This window comes from Scyliorhinus torazame, chromosome 7, assembly GCF_047496885.1.
Source record: "Scyliorhinus torazame isolate Kashiwa2021f chromosome 7, sScyTor2.1, whole genome shotgun sequence".
Taxonomy (NCBI): Eukaryota; Metazoa; Chordata; class Chondrichthyes; order Carcharhiniformes; family Scyliorhinidae; genus Scyliorhinus; species Scyliorhinus torazame.
In genome coordinates, this window is record NC_092713.1 from 60990821 (window position 1) to 61014193 (window position 23373).

At 46.9% G+C, this 23373-nt stretch overlaps 1 protein-coding gene across 4 annotated transcripts in view; it reads left to right on the forward strand.

Annotated features, from left to right (window-relative positions):
• LOC140426254 (HORMA domain-containing protein 1-like) overlaps positions 1–23373 on the forward strand; it is a 128860-nt gene that overhangs the window by 6282 nt on the left and 99205 nt on the right. For all 4 annotated transcript variants that reach the window (XM_072510777.1, XM_072510778.1, XM_072510776.1 and 1 more), the window contains exon 2: positions 12884–12955. In XM_072510777.1, the coding sequence (XP_072366878.1) occupies positions 12908–12955 (48 nt within the window). In that variant the 5' untranslated portion in view covers positions 12884–12907. The remainder of the gene's footprint in view (positions 1–12883; positions 12956–23373) is intronic.

The following is a 23373-nucleotide window of genomic DNA, read 5'->3' on the forward strand; positions in this document are numbered from 1 at the left end:
TCCTGGCAGAACGGTAGACAATGGTCAGCAGCAGCAGTAACCCGGGAAGGGGGGGGGGGGGGGGGAGTTCTATTTTATTTTTGTTTGTCTATACTGGGGGATCTGAGGGGGTGTATATATATGCTGTGTGTTTCGGCGGGTGTTAATATATTATTTATGTATGGGGGGAGGGGGCACATTGGTTTTGTTTTATTTTGTATTAATTCTATTGGGTTCCTTTTACATTTTGTTGATATTTTGTGAAAACTTTAATAAAAAAAATTTTTTTATTAAGTAAGAGAGTCAATTATAGAGAATGAGAGAGCAGGTAGTAGTGAATGGATGAAGGGGTAATAGAGAGTGAGAACAGGATATAGACAGAGAACATGTATTAGAGAGTGGGATAACTGATTGTAGAGAAACTTTATCATGACATGGAGAATAGTACATGAGGGAGTACAGAAGTAGGGAGCAGGTAATAGAGAAGGAGCAGGAATAAAGTGTGAGTGTGCAAGAAAATGGCTAGATTTTGGGATTATTGGCTGGATTTTCATCCTCGAGGCAGGAAGCTGAAGTTGGAAAAACTTCCAGCTCGACCTGGCCGCCCTGGGAGAGGTTGCCCACAAGGACGGAATTTTGATTGTGGGTGGTGGATGCGGGTTGCCGTTGGGCCAACCGACCGAGGAAAAAGTTCAGAAGCAGCCATAAGAATTACCTGATGCAGAGGCAGGCTGTTTAAAGGCCAGCCTTGGTGCCGTGAGACTTCAAAAAAAATGAAAGGCTCTCCAGCCCTCACACCCCCTCACCTGCCACACAGTCTGCATGCGACCTCGTGCCCTCCTACCGACCCCATATGGCTCTTCATATCCCCATGCCAAGGTATTCCTCCAAACAATCTCTATTGCCCCCTCACACCTCACATGCCATGGTTTGTCTCCCCACTCAGTCAAGAATACATAATAAGGCTTGGTGGACAACCCAGAAATCCATGAGCCTATTAAAATGCCTGAGCCCAGGAAAAACATCGCTGTTCTCTTCTGTCATAGAATTTACAGTGCAGACGGAGACCATTCAGTCCATTGAGTCTGCACCGGCTCTTGGAAAGAGCACCCTACCTAAGACCACACCTCCACCCTATCCCAGTAACCCCACTGAACATTTTTCGACAGTTAAGGGCAATTTAGCATGGCCAATCCACCTAACCTGCACATCTTTGGACTGTGGGAGGAAACCGAAGCACCGGGTGAAAACCCACACAGGTACGGGGAGAAAGTGCAAACTCCGCACAGACAGTGATTCAAGCCGGGAATCGAACCGGGGGCCCTGGAGCTGTGAAGCAACTGTGCTAACCATGTGCTACCGTGTCCCCTGTCAATTACACAATGTTTATTTAACAAGGCAAAGAGGATTCAAGTGCTTGGAGTTTCAGCTATTGATACTTTATAGGGTCTGGTGGACTACCATTTTTATTGTGCCGTAGTAAAAGAAGACAAATAACACAACAAAACCACAGGAATGGTACAGCACTGCAAGAAAAAGTAAAAATTCAACAATGAATACAGAGGGAAACAGCAGTACAATTGGGTCAATACAATCATTAGACATAATTTGATACCTCTAAAAGCCCCACCAGGGAAGAATGGGGAAACAGGATAAAGCCATGAAAACGTGGTAAAATGGACTTCTGGTTGCGGTTATGAAATGGGTTGCACATTAGGTGGCTTCCGCTTGGAGATTCGTTTTTTGGCTTGGGAGGGTTCGTTAAGGTTTCTTTTGTTCGTTAAGGTAACGATCCTAGGCTAACTGGGTTTTCTTTGTTTGGGACGGGAGAGGATAGCCTGTTTTTGGAGTTGGGAGGGTTGTATTTTTTGTGCTGGGGGGGGCTGACGAGGGTTTCTTTTTTATGCACTGGTTTGAGGAGGGTGACAGTGGCCATCTTGGATGGGTCGGGAACCAGTGCAAGTTGGAGCCCTGTTCGACTTCCTTGCGGGTGCAATATGGCTGATCATAATAGAGAGGCGCCCAGAGGCCCCCAATCAGACTGGTTACATGGAACATGAGGAGGTTAAATGGGCCAGTTTAAAGGTCCCAGGTGTTTACCCATCTAAAGAGTTTGAAGGCAAATATGGTTTTCTTGCAGGGGTCACATCTGAGAGTTCAAGATCAGACGAGGCTGTGGAAAGGGTGGGTGCGGCAAGTGTTCCACTCCAGTTTTGATGCGAGGACGAGGGGGGCCACGGTGTTGATCAATAGGCGGATGACCTTTTCATTGGCTACTGTTTTGGTGGACTCGGGAGAGATATGTGATAGTGAGTGAAGTGTTGGCGGGCGCTCCGGTGGTATTAGTGAACGTATATGCGCCAAACTGGGACGACATGGGTCTTGTTAAGAAGGTGCTGGTGGCTAGCCCCAGCTTGACTCGCATCAGTTAATTATGGGGGGGGGGGGGGGGGGGGGGGGGGGGTAATTGTGTGTTAGACCCTATGCTGGATAGGTGAAGACAAACCTTTACGGCAGTGTTTTTCAAACTTCTTTTCTCGGGACCCACTTTTGCCATCTGGCTGACCTTTGGGACCCACTGCTGCCCGACCTTTGCGACCCACGCTGGTGGACCTTCGTGACCAACGCCGCCCACACTTTGCGATCTATGCCAGCTGACCGTTGCAATATACCATTTTTACTTCCCTTTAATTTAACAGGTAACCTGTTTGGTCCTCATGATCTTACTTGCTTTGTCATTCAGTGTTACATTTCTGCTAAGGACTTCAGCTGATGATTTAAGTTCTCGCTACATCCTTTGAAAAAAAATTACGAGATTTATCCTCAAACTCTCCATGCTTAGTGTTTAAATACCTATGATGTTTTGAGGGTTTTAAACTTTCATTTGCCAGTACTTCCCTGCATATAACACATGAGCTTTGCATTGGCACAGTAGTTAACACTGCTGCATCACAGTGCCAAGGACCCAGATTTGATTCTGACCTCAGGTGACTATCTGTGTGGAGTTTACACATTTTCCTCATGTCTGTGTGGGTTTCCTCCGGGTGCTGCGGTTTCCTCCCACAGTCCAAAGATGTGCAGGCTAGGTGGATTGGCCATGCTAAATTGCCCCTTAACGTGAGGTGGATTGGGCCAAGGTAGGATGGCCGCCTCCTGCGTTGTACGAATTCTATGATTCTACAAATTATGAAAGCCATATCATACTGCTTTGTTCCTGATTTCACAAGCCAGGGTGGCAGTGCAAAGGTGCCCAAGTTCCAGGGTGGCATTGCCAGGGGGTGAGGGGGGCCATGTCCAAAAAATAAGGGTGGAGGGGGGGGTTTGAAGGGTGAGAGTGCAGTGCAGATAAGTAGGGGCCCCTGGGATGTTGGAGGGGTAATGGGTGGGGGTCCTAGAAGGGAAGGGGTGCTGTAAAGGGGCACATTACACACAATGGACTCAATGTGATTTTTGCTGGAATAACAGACGCTATTCGCCCTCGTGATCACATCATGTAGGCCCTTGTGGAAGAAAATATAATAAATAATCAACCTAATCAGAAGGGAGTAACATCCAGGATTCTCGAAGAATTGCAGAATAATGACACCATCGATGATGCTCAAGAAGGCCGACGACAAGACACGATCAATGAACAGTCCTTGGGATCTCTAAGGATTCCAACGAATGAAGCACCTTCACTCCCGCCATGCCACAGCTCCGGCACCCAAGCAACCCATTGCTTAGAACCCAGCCTGGAGGGGGGATTGACTCGACCTGCTCGACCACCTCCGATCTCTTGTGATGAGCATCGAGGATAGGATAATATAGGGCTGGTGGTGGTGGTGGGGAGGGCGGCAACAACCAACCCCAGGCCTTGAAGATCAGAAACTCTGTGCTCTATGGAACCTGATGTACCCAGCCTTGAAATCAAGATTACTAAAGCATAGCAGCCAATCTTCAAACTCAATCGGGAACTTGCCTCCCATTTCTCGCCAGGGACTAGGCCCAAGAACAAACCTTGCCTGACCCGCCAGGATAAACGGCACTCCATGCAGCAGGTTCTCAACGTCTCAAAGGCGGGTCCTTGCCAGGGAAAGTGCTCTTCCGAATGCAAGAACTCTCTATGCACCTCCACCATTCTGTCAAGGACACTGCGCAAATCTTCAAAGTGAGCTCTCAAGACCTGCACCACAGAGCCAAAACCTTCATCCAGAACAACATTCCCAATGGCGGCCATCATCTGATGCGCACTGCACCACAAAGGGGAAGCCCACCCACCAGCAACAACGGCTTTGCAAGCTGGGTCCCATCCCAGCCCACTCTGACTGCCACGGTCAAATGAGGATTTTCTACAATTTATCTTGGCTCCTCTTTGCAAAACACCAATTAGGATTCTCCAGGGACATAGTGCAAGACATATATATCCCAGGTATGAAAAATATGAAATTTGCACCAGGATAAGTTACAAGATGAGCAGAGCTCTCAATGAAACAGCCTTTCTCATGCTCATGCCACCTGACCGCCCCAAGATCTTTTGAGAAAGGTGAAAATTATCAGTGAATGTCTTTTAAAACTTTTTGTAATTTTTGGATTCATTGCTTCTATACAGTATATCATGAGTGAATGGGCATAGAAGTGCCTCAGCTTGGCACTTACCCACTGGCCCCCCACACTGTGTGTGGGACATATCTTGACATGGTTGCCATGGAGGGTGGGTGTGGGACATATCTTGACATAGGGGTTTGAGGGGACATAGGGTGTGGGTGTGGGGGGACATAGGGGTTGTGTGCGGGATAGGACTTGGAATGCGAAGGACCATTTGAACTTTCTTTTTTTTAAAATAATATTTTATTGAAAATTTTTGGTCAACCAACACAGTACATTGTGCATCCTTTACACAACATTGTAACAATACAGATAATAATGACCTTTTTTAAATTTAAACAAAAACAACAACAAATAAATAAATATTAAATAACAAAAAAATAAAAATTAGCCCTAATTGGCAACTGCCTTGTCTCAGGCCACACACACCCCCCCCCCCATCCCCCCCCCCCCATCCCCCCCCCCCCATCCCTCCCCCCCCCCCAAGTCCTGGGCCGCTGCTGCTGCCTTCTTTGTTCTCCCCTATCTATCTTTCCGCAAGATATTCGACGAACGGTTGCCACCGCCTAGTAAACCCTTGAGCCGACCCCCTTAGGACGAACTTAATCCGCTCTAACTTTATGAACCCCGCCATATCATTTATCCAGGTCTCCACCCCCGGGGGCTTGGCTTCTTTCCACATTAGCAATATTCTGCGCCGGGCTACTAGGGACGCAAAGGCCAAAACATCGGCCTCTTTCGCCTCCTGCACTCCCGGCTCTTGTGCAACCCCAAATATAGCCAACCCCCAGCTTGGTTCGACCCGGACTCCTACTACTTTCGAAAGCACCTTTGTCACCCCCATCCAAAACCCCTGTAGTGCCGGGCATGACCAAAACATATGGGTATGATTCGCTGGGCTTCTCGAGCACCTCGCACACCTATCCTCCACCCCAAAAAATTTACTGAGCCGTGTTCCAGTCATATGTGCCCTGTGTAATACCTTAAACTGAATCAGGCTTAGCCTGGCGCACGAGGACGACGAGTTTACCCTGTTTAGGGCATCTGCCCACATCCCCTCCTCAATCTCCTCCCCTAGCTCTTCTTCCCATTTCCCTTTTAGTTCGTCCATCATAGTCTCCCCTTCGTCTCTCATTTCCCTATATATATCCGACACCTTACCGTCCCCCACCCATTTCTTTGAGATGACTCTGTCCTGCACCTCTTGTGTCGGGAGCTGCGGGAATTCCCTCACCTGCTGCCTTGCAAAAGCCCTCAATTGCATGTACCTGAATGCATTCCCTTGGGGCAACCCATATTTCTCGGTCAGCGCTCCCAGACTCGTAAACTTCCCATCCACAAATAGATCTTTCAATTGCGTTATACCTGCTCTTTGCCACATTCCATATCCCCCATCCATTCCCCCCGGGGCAAACCTATGGTTGTTTCTTATCGGGGAGCCCCCCAGTGCTCCGGTCTTTCCCCTATGTCGTCTCCACTGTCCCCAAATCTTCAGTGTAGCTACCACCACCGGACTCGTGGTATAGTTCCTTGGTGAGAACGGCAATGGGGCTGTCACCATAGCCTGCAGGCTGGTCCCCCTACAGGACGCCCTCTCTAATCTCTTCCACGCCGCTCCTTCCTCCTCTCCCATCCACTTACTCACCATTGAAATATTAGCGGCCCAATAATACTCACTTAGGCTCGGTAGTGCCAGCCCCCCCCTATCCCTACTACGCTGTAAGAATCCCTTCCTCACTCTCGGAGTCTTCCCGGCCCAAACAAAACGCATGATACTCTTTTCTATCCTTTTGAAAAAAGCCTTCGTGATCACCACCGGGAGTCACTGAAACACAAAAAGGAATCTCGGTAGGACCACCATCTTAACTGCCTGCACCCTCCCTGCCATTGACAATGCTACCATATCCCATCTCTTGAAATCTTCCTCCATCTGTTCCACCAACCGCGTCAAATTTAGCCTGTGCAATGTGCCCCAATTCTTAGCTATCTGGATCCCCAGGTAACGAAAGTCTCTTGTTACCTTCCTCAACGGTAGGTCTTCTATTTCTCTACTCTGCTCCCCTGGATGCACCACAAACAGCTCACTCTTTCCCATGTTCAATTTATACCCTGAAAAATCCCCAAACTCCCCAAGTATCCGCATTATTTCTGGCATCCCCTCCGCTGGATCCGCCACATATAGTAGCAGATCATCCGCATATAAAGATACCCGGTGTTCTTCTCCTCCCCTAAGTATTCCCCTCCATCCCTTGGAACCTCTCAGCGCTATCGCCAGGGGCTCAATCGCCAGTGCAAACAGTAATGGGGACAGAGGACATCCCTGCCTTGTCCCTCTATGGAGCCGAAAATATGCCGATCCCCGTCCATTTGTGACCACACTCGCCACTGGGGCCCTATACAACAGCTGCACCCATCTAACATACCCCTCTCCGAACCCAAATCTCCTCAACACCTCCCACAGATAATCCCACTCCACTCTATCAAATGCTTTCTCGGCATCCATCGCCACTACTATCTCCGTTTCACCCTCTGGTGGGGCCATCATCATTACCCCTAACAACCTCCGTATGTTCGTGTTCAGCTGTCTCCCCTTCGCAAACCCAGTTTGGTCCTCATGAACCACCCCCGGGACACATTCCTCTATTCTCATTGCCATTACCTTGGCCAAGACCTTGGCATCTACATTGAGGAGGGAGATTGGTCTGTAGGACCCGCATTGTAGCGGATCCTTTTCCTTCTTTAAAAGAAGCGATATCGTTGCTTCTGACATAGTCGGGGGCAGTTGTCCCCTTTCCTTTGCCTCGTTGAAGGTCCTCGTCAGTAGCGGGGCGAGCAAGTCCAAATATTTTCTGTAAAATTCAACTTGGAATCCGTCTGGTCCCGGGGCCTTTCCCGTCTGCATGTTCCTAATTCCTTTCACCACTTCTTCTACCGTGATCTGTGCTCCCAATCCCATCCTTTCCTGCTCTTCCACCTTGGGAATTTCCAGCCGATCCAAAAACTCCATCATTCTCTCCCTCCCATCCGGGGGTTGAGCTTCATACAATTTTTTATAAAATGTCTTAAACACTTCATTCACTCTCTCCGCTCCCCGCTCCGTCTCTCCATCTTCGTCTCTCACCCCCCCCTATTTCCCTCGCTGCTCCCCTTTTCCTCAATTGGTGTGCCAGCAATCTGCTCGCCTTCTCTCCATATTCATACTGTACACCCTGAGCCTTCCTCCATTGTGCCTCTGCAGTGCCTGTGGTCAGCAAGTCAAATTCCACATGCAGCCTTTGCCTTTCCCTATACAGTCCCTCCTCCGGTGCTTCCGCATACTGTCTGTCCACCCTCAAAAGTTCTTGCAACAACCGCTCCCGTTCCTTACTCTCCTGCTTCCCTTTATGTGTCCTTATTGATATCAGCTCCCCCCTAACCACCGCCTTCAACGCCTCCCAGACCACTCCCACCTGAACCTCCCCATTGTCATTGAGTTCCAAGTACTTTTCAATGCATCCCCTCACCCTTAAGCACACCCCCTCATCCGCCATTAGTCCCATATCCATTCTCCAGGGTGGACGCCCTCTTGTTTCCTCCCCTATCTCCAAGTCTACCCAGTGTGGGGCATGATCCGAAATGGCTATAGCCGTATATTCCGTTCCCCTCACCCTCGGGATCAATGCCCTACCCAACACAAAAAAGTCTATGCGTGAATAGACTTTATGGACATAGGAGAAAAACGAGAACTCCTTACTCCTAGGTCTACTGAATCTCCACGGGTCCACCCCTCCCATCTGCTCCATAAAATCCTTAAGCACCTTGGCTGCTGCCGGCCTCCTACCAGTCCTGGACTTCGACCTATCCAGCCTTGGTTCCAACACTGTGTTAAAGTCTCCCCCCATTATCAGCTTTCCGGTCTCTAGGTCTGGGATGCGTCCTAGCATTCGCCTCATAAAATTGGCATCGTCCCAATTCGGGGCATACACGTTTACCAACACCACCATCTCTCCCTGTAATTTGCCACTCACCATCACGTATCTGCCCCCGTTATCCGCCACTATAGTCTTTGCCTCGAACATTACCCGCTTCCCCACTAATATAGCCACCCCCCTGTTTTTCGCATCCAGCCCCGAATGGAACACCTGCCCTACCCATCCTTTGCGCAACCTAACCTGATCTATCAGTTTCAGGTGCGTTTCCTGTAACATGACCACATCTGCTTTAAGTTTCTTAAGGTGTGCGAGTACTCGTGCCCTCTTTATCGGCCCGTTAAACCCCCTCACGTTCCACGTGATCAGCCGAGTTGGGGGGCTTCCCACCCCCCCCCCCCCCTGCCGGTTAGCCATCATCTTTTTCCAGCTTCTCGCCCAGTTCCCACGCGGCTGTATTTCTCCCAGACGGTGCCCCCCCCGCCCATCCTTTCCCGTACCCACTCCCCCCTTTCCCCAGCAGCAGCAACCCAGTAATTCCCCCCTCCCCCCCCCTGCTAGACCCCCCGCTAGCGTAATTACTCCCCCCATGTTGCTCCCAGAAGTCAGCAAACTCTGGCTGACCTCGGCTTCCCCCCGTGATCACGGCTCGCCCCGTGCGGCGCCCCCTCCTTCCTGCTTCTCTATTCCCGCCATAATTATCATAGCGCGGGAACCAAGCCCGCGCCTCTCCCTCGGCCCCGCCTCCCATGGCCAACGCCCCATCTCCTCTCCCTCCCCACCTCCCCCCATCACCACCTGTGGGAGAAAGAAAAGTTACCATACCGCAGGATTAATCATACAATCCCTCTTCGCCCCCCCCCCCCCCCCCCACTCGTCCCACCACTTTGTCCAAACGTTCATTTTCGTAGTCCAATCATTCCAATTTTTCTTCTACAATAAAAGTCCACGCTTCATCCGCCGTCTCAAAGTAGTGGTGCCTCCCTTGATATGTGACCCACAGTCTTGCCGGTTGCAGCATTCCAAACTTTATCTTTTTTTGTGAAGTACCACTTTGGCCCGATTAAAGCTCGCCCTCCTTCTCGCCACCTCCGCACTCCAATCTTGATAGACGCGGATCACCGCGTTCTCCCATTTACTACACCGAGTTTTCTTCGCCCATCTAAGGACCATTTCTCTATCCTTAAAACGAAGAAATCTCACCACTATGGCTCTGGGAGCTTTTCCTGCTCTCGGTCCTCGCACCATAACTCGGTATGCTCCCTCCACCTCCAACGGACCCGTCGGGGCCTCCACTCCCATTAACGAGTGCAGCATCGTGCTCACATATGCCCCGACGTCCGCCCCCTCCACACCTTCGGGAAGGCCAAGAATCCTCAAGTTGTTCCTCCTTGCGTTATTTTCCAGTGCCTCCAACCTCTCCACAGATCGTTTCTGGTGTGCCTCCTGTATCTCCGACTTCACCACCAGGCCCTGTATGTCGTTTTCATTCTCTGCTGCTTTCGCCTTCACGACCCGAAGCTCCTGCTCCTGGGTCTTTTGTTCCTCTTTCAGCCCTTCAATCGCCTGTAATATCGGGGCCAACAACTCTTTCTTCATTTCCTTTTTTATCTCCTCCACGCAGCGTTTCAAAAACTCTTGTTGTTCAGGGCCCCATATGAAACTGCCACCTTCCGACGCCATCTTGGTTTCTGCTTGCCTTCCTTGCCGTTGTTCCAAAGGATCCGCTGCAATCCGGCCACTTTCCCCTCCTTTTTCCATCCGTGTCCAGGGGGAACACCCTTCTGGTTTACTGCACGGTGTTTTCAGCCGTTAAAATTGCCGTTGGGGCTCCTATCAAGAGCCCAAAAGTCCGTTTCACAGGGAGCTGCCGAAACGTGCGACTCAGCTGGTCATCGCCGCACCCGGAAGTCCCATTTGAACTTTCATAGAAACATAGGGCGCGATTCTCTGGAAAGATTTTTAAGTGTGGCAGCAAGTGGGAACTGCCACAAGCTTCCCGGCGCACGGCCCAGCGAGGCCAGCAACGCTATTCAATGTTAATTGGTCCTCTTAACGAGGCCTCAGGTTTTTCGGTGCAAATGAAGGCCCACCAGCTGATTCGCCAACGCCACGCTCGCCAGCCCCCGCAACAAGGGAGAGCAGCACTTAAACGACTCTTGCTCAGCCAACCCCAGCCAGCTTGTAACAATGGCGCCCAGGAGACTGGCCCAAACTTCGGGGATGCAGATCTGAGGAGGCTCCTAGATGCAGTGGAGGCCAGGAGGGATGTCCTGTTCCCCCAAGGGTCCCAGAGGGTGCGTCACAAGGCAGCCAGTGCTGCCTGGGACGAGGTGGCGGCAGCTGTGAGCACTGGGGATGTGACCAGGAGGACTGACCTCCAGTGTCAGAGAAAGATCAACGACCTACACCGGGCAGCACAAGTGAGTAGACACCAACATCCCCCATCATCTCCTCCTCCTCCTCCTCCCCCCCCCCCCCCCGGAGACCTTTCCGCCCCCATGCGAGCATCCGCCCCCAACTCTCCATGCGACCCCAATCCGCCGTCCACCGCCCTCTCTCTTCAACCCTCCCCAAAGCCTTCCCCACCACCGCTGTGGACCATATGTGTGGCTAATGATGCCCTCTCTGTGTCACGTCAGGAAAAGCTCGCCCACAATCGCCGGGAGAGGGCCCAGACTGGTGGTGGGGTGCCAGACATAAGAATCCTCAACACCTTGGAGGAGCGGGCCCTGGATGTGACTGGGGTGGCTGAGGACAGAGCAGTCACCAAAGCGGAGGCTGGTGGACGCCACAGAGGTGAGGAACCACCGGGCTCCAGCCAATCAACTGGAGGCTGCCTCTCTGCAGCATCCTGGGAGATCATTGGTGTTGAAGGCTTGTTATCCCAAATAGGTGGCCACAGGCAGAGAAGACAGGCCCTGGCCCAAAGGATCTCCCTAGACCTTCCCTTGTGAACCTCAGCACTCTGATTGGGCCTGCAGCATCAAGAACGCACCCATCATCCTTAATTGGACAGTGGGCATGCAGATGGTCAAATAAGAGGAGGCCTGTGGTGAAATTGCCAAGATGTTCCTGCTACCAACATTTGCAGGCCCAGGACCCGCTTTTTGTCCTCTGTCGGTATCTCGTGATAAAATTTAGACCAATTTCTTGGATCTTATGTTGGGGCAGTGAGGCCTCAAATTTGACTTATGTGCCTGGGCAGGCTTCAGAAGAGAAAGAACTTGACCAAGAAGTCAACTGAAATGGTGTAATTATATAAGATTGGGATTTAGCTTGCCCTGTCTTTTTGAATTCACCCTGAGAGGCAAAATGTTTACTTGGAGAAGGAACTTCTTGATGATGCCTGTAGGAATTAATCCCTGCCTTCAGAGAATTTACAGTTCAGAAGGAGGCCATTCGGTTCCTCGAGTCTGCACCAGCTCTTGGAAAGAGCATCCTGCTTCAGCCCACGCTTCCACCCTATCCCCGTTACCCAGTAATCTTTTTTGGACACTAAGGGCAATTTATCATGGCCAATGCATCTAACCTGCACACCTTTGGACTGTGGGAAGAAACCGGAGCACCCGGAGGAAACCCACGCAGACACGGGGAGAACGTGCAGACTCCGCACAGACAATGATCCAAGCCGGAATGGAACCTGTGACCCTGGAGCTGTGAAGCAACTGTGCTAACCACTGTGCTGCCCCTCCAAGAGAAGAAAATGGTGAGAAAAATTCTGTTGTGAGGCATCAAAACATCAACCTATACTGAACAACAACCAGCAAAGCCAATAGAATGGTGAGCTGTACTGCTAAAAAAATAGTAGCATATAAGTCATAGAAATTAATAAATTATACAATGTTCTGTTGGGCTGCATCTTGAATACTGTTCTATTTCTGGTCACCAAGATATAAGGGAATCATTCAAGCTTTGGGAGACTTGCCACAGGGTTGACCTCGAGCATTAGAGGTCTTTATACTACCTGATCCTTGTTACTGTTTAATTCAAGAAGTTTTGTGCATATCAAATGCATTTAACATTACTTGCAGCATAGATGTAAGATTGAATCTCCAAGTTTAAGGACAGGGCAGCAAAGACCTTTTTACAGTGTCATGAGGCTGTGGAATGCATAACCAGAAATATGGCAGAAGTGAGGATCATGTTAGCATTTAAGAACAAGGTTACTTTGTTAGTTGAAGGGAAAAGGATCTGAGTTGACGGGCAGATGAGTATAGGACTGCTGTTTATGAGCATGAACACCAACACAGACTAGTTGGGGCGAATGGCCCATTTCCATATTTATTTGCCATGTAATTCAAAATTATTTGTACTGTAAACAAAAGTACTCAGATTAGAAATGATACATTCAGAAACATGTCATGATCCAAGTTTTTATGTTCCTCATTTGGTGTATCTTTCTACTATAGGATTACTCATCATTGGAAACAACCATGGCAACAGCACAACAAATGCGAGCCTCTGAGAAACAAATATCTGGGGTAATATTTTCACTCAGATTTAAGAATAGATATTAATGCTGTTAGGAAAACAAAGTTTGTTTAAAGGGATTTATATTTGAATTGGTAAACATTAGAAATAAGGTACCTTTTTCAGTAGGTTTAATTTAATGTTGCTGTGCCTGGAAAGGTAAAACCTATAGTTAGATTCATGCTGGACAAAGGTGTTTTTATGTGTGGGGGATGGTTTCAATTCAAACTGATTCTATTGTGCTTCGAGAGGGTTACGGCATGAAGAGTAAATAGAAGTAAGTTGTTGCTCAGCCGCAGGAAGCCACTTTCCAGAGTGAAGGGCTTAATGAGATCATTGTAGCTTAAAATGTACTTTGTAAACCTGTGTGTAATTGTTGAGCTAAAGGGGGGGGGGTGCAAAGAAGTATTGTATTATAATCTGATATTTTCATGTTTAATAAATGTTTTTTTGTTGTTGAAACTAATTCACAGTCCTGTGACTCTGTTCCTTCAGGTTTTATTTTTAAAAAAGTAAAAGTTGCCGTCTTTTAAGCCAGGCTTCCACTCTGGGATCTTCCCGTCCAGTTCTAACATAACTGGGATCGTAACACTGCATAGTATGTTGAATGCAACACTATGGCCGGGATTCTCTGACCCCGAGCCAGGTCGTAGAATCGCCGGGTGGGCGCGCCACGCCGCCCTGATGCCGTCTCGCTGATTCTGCACCGCCAATTTTCGGGAACCCACGGGATTGCCGCCGTGCCCCCCCCCCCCCCCCCCCCCCCCCCCCCCGGCGATTCTCCTGCGGGGGCCGTCCTGGTGGCGGGATCCAACCCCGGGGGGGGGGGGCCTGCACGGTGGCCTACCAATCGGCGGGCGGGCTATTTCCGTGGGGGCCTGTGTTCCTCCGCGCCGGTTCCCTGTAGGGCTCCGCCATATTGCCCAGGGGACAGCGCAGAGACAGGAACCCACGAGCATGCGTGAACACGCACCGGCTGTGGCGCGCATGTGCGAACTTACGCCGGCCGTGGCGTGCATGCGCGAACGCGCGCCGGCCATGGCGCGCATGCGCGAACCCGAGCCGGACATGGCGTGCCGGCTTTCGGGCGCCGGAGCTGCAGAGACCACTCCGGCACCATACTAGCCTCCTCGGAAGGTGTGGATAGCTGCCAGGTGAGGCCGGTTGACGCCGGAGTGGCTCGCACCACTTTTCACGCCGGCGTCCGAACTTGGCCGCAGGATTGGAGAATCCCGGCCAGTATATTATCAGATGCTAGACGTTCAAACTAAATTATAAGTTATATTTTGTGTGTCAACCCACTATTCTTTTCATTGTCATATTCTTTAGAAGAAAAACAAACGTTTCCTTATAATTAGAAAGTATAAAAGTGAAGGCCAGCACGGTGGCACAGTGGTTGGCACTGCTGCCTCACGGCGCTAAGGTCCCAGGTTCGGTCCTGGCTCTGAGTCACTGTCCGTGTAGAATTTGCACATTCTCCCCGTGTTTGCGTGGTTTTGCCCAACACAGCCCAAAGATGTGCCGGGTAGCTGGATTGGCCACGCTAAATTGCCCCTTAATTGGAAAAATATGAATTGGGTACTCTAAATTTATTTTTTTCAAAAGGAAGCATATAAAAGTGTGATATTTACACAATTCATATACCAATGCAAATATATTTCATTATATTCGAAATCTTGGACAGGACTCTTCAATCCGCCAGCCATGTTTTCTTGCGCAGTGCGCCCACACCGGCAGCTGGATTCTCCATTCTCGTAACCAGCCAATGGGGTTTCCCATTGTGGGCCATTCCAAGCCGTCGGGAATTTCGCGCGCTTGGGTCCACTGCCGGCGAACCGGAGGATCCCGCCGACGGAGAATTCCGCAGCTTTACTCTAAACCTATTTTTTTAAAGATTCTGTTCTGCACCATTTATAGGATTAAGGATAATCTTTTATGTAAAACTTATAAACTACATGTTAAAATATGAAATTTTGAGTGTTTTTGAATTATTTTATGTTTGTTATGGAATGATGTGTTCATTAATGACAGCCCTCTTCCTCTTTTGGCTTCTTTTACTTCAAGTAACCACAATGCTGTTTGATCATTCTTTGCCATCTCCCCCTGTCAGCCACCATTCCTCTTCCAATCGCACTATGTTTAAGTCTCACCACAGCATCTTTCTATCTAGTCTTAGGCTTTCTTATTCTCCTTCTTCCTAGCAGTCCCATCTCCATCACTCTCTTCACATTTCCTGTCTCTCTCTTCGCACTAGATGACCATACTATTTCAATTTCTTCTGGGAAATTTTCTTCCATGCTCCCACAATCTTCACTGATCTCAGACGGTTCCTGATTTTGTCCTTTCTCATTATTCCACACCATCTATCTCAACATCTTCATTTCATTAGTATTCAGTCATTGTTCCTGTATCCTTGAGAATTGTAGGGATGCCTGAAGGCATTGAGGGAGCGGACGCTGCCATGTATGTGGCCAGAATGCTGGAAAAGCTGATGGGAGAAGGGGGCCATTGACCGGCCCCCAGAGGTCGACCGATCGCATAGGGCGCTGATGAGGCTGCACGTGAACGAGCCGCCGAATTCCTGGACAAGGAAAGTTCTGAGATGGACGAGGTGTCATGTGAGAGTACCTTTAAGAAATGGGTGTTTATAAATGGGTGTGTATATAAATATCTGTAGTGAGAGTACCTTTAAGAAATGGGTGTTTATTACTGCAGTGATGTCAGAGAGAGGGTGGGGCTGGGCTGTCTGTCAGCTTTTTACTTTTGTTTTCGGCTGCTTGCTGCAGGGTGTGTTTTAGTTTCATTTTCAGAGCTGGATAACTGCAGCCACAGCCAGAAGGTGTATTAGATTCTCTGTAACCTAAAGACTGCAAATCGATCCTGGTGATTTAAAACTAACAACAGTAGTGACTTTAACCTGATGTGCTTCTGGTAAAAGGTGTTTTAAGTCTTATGTTAAAAGGAAAGCTTAAAGGATTACTTAGTGTTGTAGTCTTTGGGGGTTGTATTTGGATTAATGGTTGCTAAGATGTTCACTGCATGTCTTAAAAAGGTTAACTTGAGTTCATAGAATAAACATTGTTTTGCTTTAAAAAATACTTTTCCATTTCTGCTGTACCATACCTGTAGAGTGGGCCATGTGCTCCCCATACCACAATCTATTTAAAGTTGTGGGTCAGGTGAACTCCATGATGCACTTTGGGGTCCTCTAAACTATGGCCCATAACAAATTGGGGGCGCGAGGGGGATAAAAGTCTTTCTATTGGATTGGCTTTGTGAACTTAAAGACAGTGAGGGGTGAGCATATTGTGGGTGCTTTTCAGGTGTGGTAAATTTTAGTTCAAGTAGGGAGTGTGTTGTGGACAATGGCTCTTTCAGAGGCTCTGAAGTTTTTGGGGGTGGAGACGGTCACACGCAGTACCTTACGGACAGAGACTAAAGGCAGACTGTTAGATTTGACAAAAACATTGCAGGTAACATTACCTGACAAAATGCGAAAATGTTAGGTTATTATGGCGGTGGCTAAGCATTAAAAGTTGCCTGAGAAACAGTTTGACTCATTGGAAATGGCAAAACTTCAGTTACAAATTTAACAAATGGAACATGAGAAAGCATTAAAGCAGCTTGAATACGAAAGAGCGAGAGAGAGGAAAAAGAAAGAGAGAGAGAGGAAATAGAGAGAGAAGAAAGGAAAACAGAAAGAATAGTCCTAACAGAACAAAAAGAAAGAGAAAGGGAGATACAGATCAGGAAAAAAGATAAAGACAGAGTGTTTGAACTTCAGAAATGGCCATGAAACATGACAGTCAGTTAAAATTGGCAGACGTAAAGGGAAACGTACAATTGGTTGATAGTGATGAGGATAATGAGAAAGAGCGTCAAAGTCGAAGGCTTGGTGGGAATCTATTTAAATATGTCCAAGAATTACCACGGTTTGACGAGAAGGAGGTAGAAGCCTTTTTTCATTTCATTTGAGAAGGTGGCTAAACAAATGAAATGGCCACAGGAGATGTGGGTATTACTGACTCAAACAAAGCTGGTAGGTAGGGCTACTGAAGTGTTTGCATCACTACCGGAGGAGGTATCTGGGATGTATGAGGAGGTGAAAAAATCCATCTTAGGTGCATATGAACTAGTGCCTGAAGCCTACAGACAAAGGTTTAGAAATTTAAGGAAAGAATTTGGTCAAACATCCATGGGGTTTGAAAGGATCAAAGAGAGTAATTTTGATAGGTGGATAAGGGCTTTGAAAATAGACCAAACATATGAAGCTCTCAGAGAAATTATACTTTTGGAGGAGTTTAAAAATTCAAATCCTGATGTAGTGAGAACTCATGTGGAAGAGCAGAGGGTTAAAACTGCGAGATTAGCAGCAGAAATGGCAGATGATTATGAATTAGTTATCAAAGTTTGGATTCCGACATCAGTTTCAGCCTGTGAGGGATAGAAACTGGGGACATGAGAAATACTCAAGTGGTAAATGTAAAGGTGATCTGATGGGAGATAATAAGGAGAGTGTACCTCAGATTAAAAAATAAATCCAGGAGGGTGGAAAAGAAATGAAAAATTTCAATGTTTTCACTGTAATAAACTAGGCCATGTAAAGTCTCCGTGTTGGTGGTTGAAGAAAAGCACTGGGAAGGCTGATGTGGTAAAACAGGATAAGACAGTGGGGTTTGTTAAAGTGGTAAAGGAAAGCCCAAGTGAAGCGAAGGAGGTGCAAAAGATTGTACAGCCTGATCAAGAGGTGATTGATAAGAAGGTGCCAGATCTCTTTAAAGAATTTACTTGTGTGGGTGAAGTTTACTCGTGTATCAGGAGGAGCAGGTAAAGAAGTCACAATTTTGAGAGATACGAGAGCTAGTCAATCTTTAATGGTAAGAGATGAGGAGTTATGTAGTTTGGGAAGAATGTTGCCAGAAAAGGTGGTAATATATGGAATTCAGGGTGAGAGGAGTAGTGTTCAATATACGGTAAGGTTGGAAAGTTCAGTGAAGAGTGGTGAAGTGGTAGTAGGAGTAATAGAGAAACTATCTTGTTCAGGAATACAGTTTATCTTGGGTAATGATATGGCTGGATCGTAGGTCGGAGTGATGCCTACTGTGGTTGATAAGCCAGTGTAAAATCAGACAACTGAAGTGTTGAAGGACGAATATCCTGGGATTTTTCTGGATTGTGTAGTAACAAGGTTGCAAAGTCACAGGTTAAGACGAGGAGAAATCAAAGAGTGAAGATGAAATTGAAGTGCAATTATCAGAAACGATTTTTGATCAGATGGTTGAAAAAGAACAAGAACAGGTGGAGGATGAGGCGGATATTTTTAGTTCAGGAAAATTGGCGGAGTTACAACAAAAAGATATAGAAATAAAACAGATGTATCAGAAATCATACACGGAAGAGGAATCTGCGTGTATACCAGAGTGATATTACCGTAAAAGTAATGTCTTGATGAGAAAATGGAGACCTTTACATATCCAGGCAGGATGAAAAGTGGGCAGAAGTTCATCAAGTAGTATTGCCAGTAGGATACTGAAAGGAGGTATTGCGAGGTGCACATGAGGTACCAGTGAGAGGTCACTTGGGAATTAGGAAAACTCAAGCTAAAAGCCAGAAACATTTTTATTGGCCTGGACTACATAAAGATGTAGTTAAATTTTGTCAATCATGTCACACATGTCAAGTGATAGGAAAACCCCAAGCAGTGAGAAAACCAGCGCCCTTAATACCCTTTCCAGCATTTGAGGAACCTTTTACAAGGGTCCTAATTGATTGCGTAGGACCGCTTCTTAAAACAAAAAGTGGGAATCAATATCTTTTGACTGTAATGGATGTGTCTACTAGGTTTCCAGAGGCCATTCCAGTACGTAATATTACAGCTAAAAAGATTGTGGAGGAGTTACTTAAATTCTTTACTAGATATGGACTACCCACAGAAATACAATCGGATCAAGGATCAAATTTTACCCCAAGGTTATTCAAGTTGTGGATAGCTTAGGAATAAAATAATTTAAATCAACTGCGGACCATCCAGAATCGTAAGGAGCGTTAGAAAGGTGGCATCAGACATTAAAGACAATGTTGAGGGCTTATTGTCACGATTATCCAGAGGATTGGGATAAAGGAATCCCATTCGTACTTTTGCAATTAGGGATGCACCTAATGAGTCAACCAAATTTAGTCCTTTTGAACTAATATCTGGTCATGAGATAAGAGGACCACTTAAATTGATTGAGGAAAGATTGGTGAGTGAGAAATCAGAACTTACATTATTGGATTCCGTGTCAAATTTTAGGGAACGATTAAATAGAGCAGGTGAATTGGCTAGACACCATTTAAAAGTTGCACAAAATGTGATGAAACGGATAGCAGACAAGAAATCTAAAGTTTGTAGTTTTGCCATTGGAGGTAAAGTTTTAGTGTTGTTACCAGTGGTTGGTGAACCTTTAAAAGCAAGGTTTTGTGGACCTTGTCAGATTGAAAGGAAATTAAGAGAGGTGGATTATGTGGTAAAAACACCAGATAGAAGGAAAACTCACCGAGTGTGTCATGTGAATAAGCTTAAAAGGTACTTTGAAAGGGAAGGAGAGAAAAAGGAGGAGGTTTTAAGGATTCTAACTCAAAGTGATGAACCAAATCCAGATGACTGTGAATATGACATACCTCAAATTAAATTGGAAAACGAGGATGTTCTTAAAAATTGGGATAAATTGAGTTACCTTCCAGAGGAAAAATGGACTGACCTGAAAGAGTTATTGATATCACGTGGGCAAGTTTGTAGAGATAAATTGGGAAGTACTAAAATGGCTATACATGATGTAGATGTGGGAAATACTGTTCCAATCAACCATACAGACTAAACCCTTTAAAGTTGGCACAGGTTATCAAAGAGATTGAGAGTATCCTTAAAAATGGCACAATTGAAGTGGGTTGCAGCCAGTGGAGCTCACCCATAGTGATGGTACCTAAACCAGATGGTACCCAACGGTTGTGTGTGGACTATAGAAAGGTTAATGCAGTTACAAGAACGGACTCTTATCCTATCCCACATTTGGAGGATTGCATTGAGAAAGTGGGACAATCAGCTTTTATTTCCAAACTGGATTTACTTAAAGGTTACTGGCAGGTACCTTTATGCGAAAGGGCGAAGGAGATTTCAACTTTTGTGACTCCAGATGGTATATACCAATTCAAAGTTATGCCATTTGGCATGAAAAATGCTCCAGCCACATTTCAACGGTTAACTAACAAAGTTGTTTCAGGATTACCCAATTGTGCGGTATACATTGACGATCTGGTAATTTTCAGCCAGACGTGGAAAGAACATTTAAAACATTTGATGGACTTATTCGATCAACGTCAGGAGGCGGGTTTGGTGATAAACCTAGCCAAAAGTGAATTTGGAAAATCCCAAGTCACTTTCCTTGGCCATACAATTGGACAGGGTCGAATGGTCACACGGGATGTGAAATCAACAGTTATTGAGGAGTATCCGGGGCTGCAGGATGAGGTGCTGTCGAAAACAGAGGTTGGCAGTGTTTGGAGTGTCAGAGGACCCGGGGGTCAAGGGGACGAGACAGGCAGACATCCTGGCCTTTGCCGCTCTGGTAGTCTGGAGACGGATCCTGTTGGGGTGAAGGGACTTGGAGTCGCCAAAACTGGGTGTGTGGGTGAGGGACTTCGAGGATTCCCTTAGGCTGGAGAAAATGAAGTTCACCTTGAGGGGGTCGGTGGAAGGATTTGCTCAGAGATGGAAACCGTTTATTGACTTCTTCCATGACAGCTAAGTCAGCAGGGAGCGGGTGGGGGCTGTTTCTGGGGTTAATACGAAGAGGTGGAGGCGGAGAGGGTAGGGAGAGTGGATTGTAGTTGTTGGTTAGTTATTTAGTTATGATGTGATCTCCTGTTTGTTCTCTTTTTGGTCTTGGGTTTGGTTGTGTTTGATGTTTATCTATAAATGCCTTAGTAAAAATATTTATAATGTCACCTTTGAAAATGGTGCTTCTGACATATTTCCTTTTATCTTTAACTGCAATTTCCCCCACCTGTGGTTGACAGGGCAGTCAACGGGTTTTGACACACTTCCCACACCTCTGCCCTTCCCTTCCCTTCCCTCCCAGAACCATGATAGGGTCCCCCTGTCCTCACTTTTCACCCCACTAGCCTCTGCATTCAAAGGATCACCCTCTGCCATTTCCACCAACTCGAGAATGATGAAACACCTCTCCCCATCTCCGGTCCCTCCATGATACCCTGGTCCACTACTCCATCACACCCAACTCCCCATCCTCTTCCCATGGCACCTTTCCTTAGAATTGCAGAAAAAACATCTGTTCCTTTACTTCCTCTCTCCTCATCAATTAAGGCCCCAAACACTCCTTTCAGGTTAAGCAGCATTTCATTTGCACTTCCTTCAATTTGGTCTATAGCATTTGCTACTCTCAATGTAATCTCCACCAAATTGGGGAAACTAAACATAGACTGGGTGACCGCTTTGTGGAACATTTTCGCTCAGTCAGCAAGCAAGATCCCAACCTTTCTGTTGCTTGCCTTGCACCTTGCTCTCATGCCCACGTTTCTGTCCTTGGCCTGCTGCAATACTCCTAGAAGCCAGATACAAGCTGGAGCTGCAGCATCTCATCTTCCAGTTGGACACGTTGCAGCCATCGGGACTCAGTGTTGAGTTTGGCAGCTTTAAATCATGACCTTTCTCCTCTATCCTTAACCACTTTTTAAAAATAACCTAGTGATGTATTGCCTCAGTTCAAACCATTTCCCTCCTGCCCCCCACACACACCAAGCTATCTGTCTTTTGTTCTTAAAGTTGCTCTATTGTGTTGCTATCTCTCACAGCTACACTTTAATATCTAACACATTCTCCCTTTCTTCAGTTCTGACGAAAAGCCAAAAGGACTTGAAACATTAACTCTGCTTTCTCTCCTTACAGATACTGCCAGACCTACTGAGTTTTTACAGCATCCTCTGTTCTTGACTCACTTTACTTACTCATTTCCTTTTTAAATAGTACTCTTGCACTCTGTTTTTGCATTTCTATCTAGCTTCCCCATATACTCTAATTTCTTTCTCCTGATTAACCTTTAGTAGTTCTCTTCCATTCTTTGTATTCTGATCAACATCTGCCCTGTCACTTTTTATACATTCGTAGAATCATAGAATTTACAGTGCAGAAGGAGGCTATTCTGCCCATCGGGTCTGCACCGGCCTTTGGAAAGAGGACCCTACTTAAGCCCACACCTACACCCAATCCCTGTAACCCAGTAACACCACCTAATCTTTTGGACATTAAAGGACAATTTAGCATGGCCAATCCACCTAACCTGCACATCTTTGGACTGTGGGAAGAAACTGGAGCACCCGGAGGAAACCCACGCTGACACGGGGAGAAAGTGCAAACTCCACAGTCACCCGATGCCGGAATTGAACCTGGGACCCTGGAGCTGTGGGGCAGTGGTGCTAACCTCTGTGCCACCGTGTTTTCTCTATCTTACTCAAATAGGTTGAGGTTCAATATCCGTCCTTGCATGCAAGGCTGTATTGGGGCCTTGAATTTTTCTTAACTAAACAAGTTAAGGAAAGCATCAAACTTAACAATGGATGGTAGGTTCTCCATTTAGAATTTTTCTTTATAGTAAGAATGTACTTATTCTGAAATATCCCCTTAAATGGCTGTCACTGCTTCCCTCTTAATCGATCCTCAACCTAGTACCTCAGTTCACTTCTGCTAGCTCAGCTTTCGTGCCCACATAGTTGCCCTAATTTATGTTTAAAATACTAGTCCGAGACTCACTTTTCTCCATTTCAAACCGAATGTAAAATTGAATTATATTGTGGTTGCTGCTACCCAGGGCTGCCTTTCTTCTGAAGTCCCTGTCACATTACACAATACCAAGTCTAATATAACCTGCTCTCTGGTTAGATCCAGAATGTGCTGCTCTAAGAAACTATTTCAAACATTCTGATTTTTCAACTTGTATGTAGATTAAAATCATCCATGATTATTGTCATCCCTTTATCACAAACACCCAATATTTCTTCGGAAAATCGGACCATAAGACTGTGCTCCTCCCAGCATACAAGCAGAAACTGAAGCGAGAGAATCCAGTTAAGTAGTCTTGCAGTGCTGGTCCGAGGCAACAGAAGAGCTTCTATGTGACTACTTGGAGTCAGTGGACTGGTCCATATTTAAGAACTCAACGACCAACCTAAATCAGTATGCCACCGCCGTCACAGATTTTATCAGCAAATGTATAGACGACTGCGTGCCATTGAAAGAAATACATATGTTCCCCAACCGGAAACCATGGCTTAATTGGGAGATTGACTCACCACTGAAGGCCAGGTCTGAGGCGTTCACGTCAGGCGTCCCAGACCTATACAAAGAAATCGAGTATGAACTCCGCAAAGTCATCAA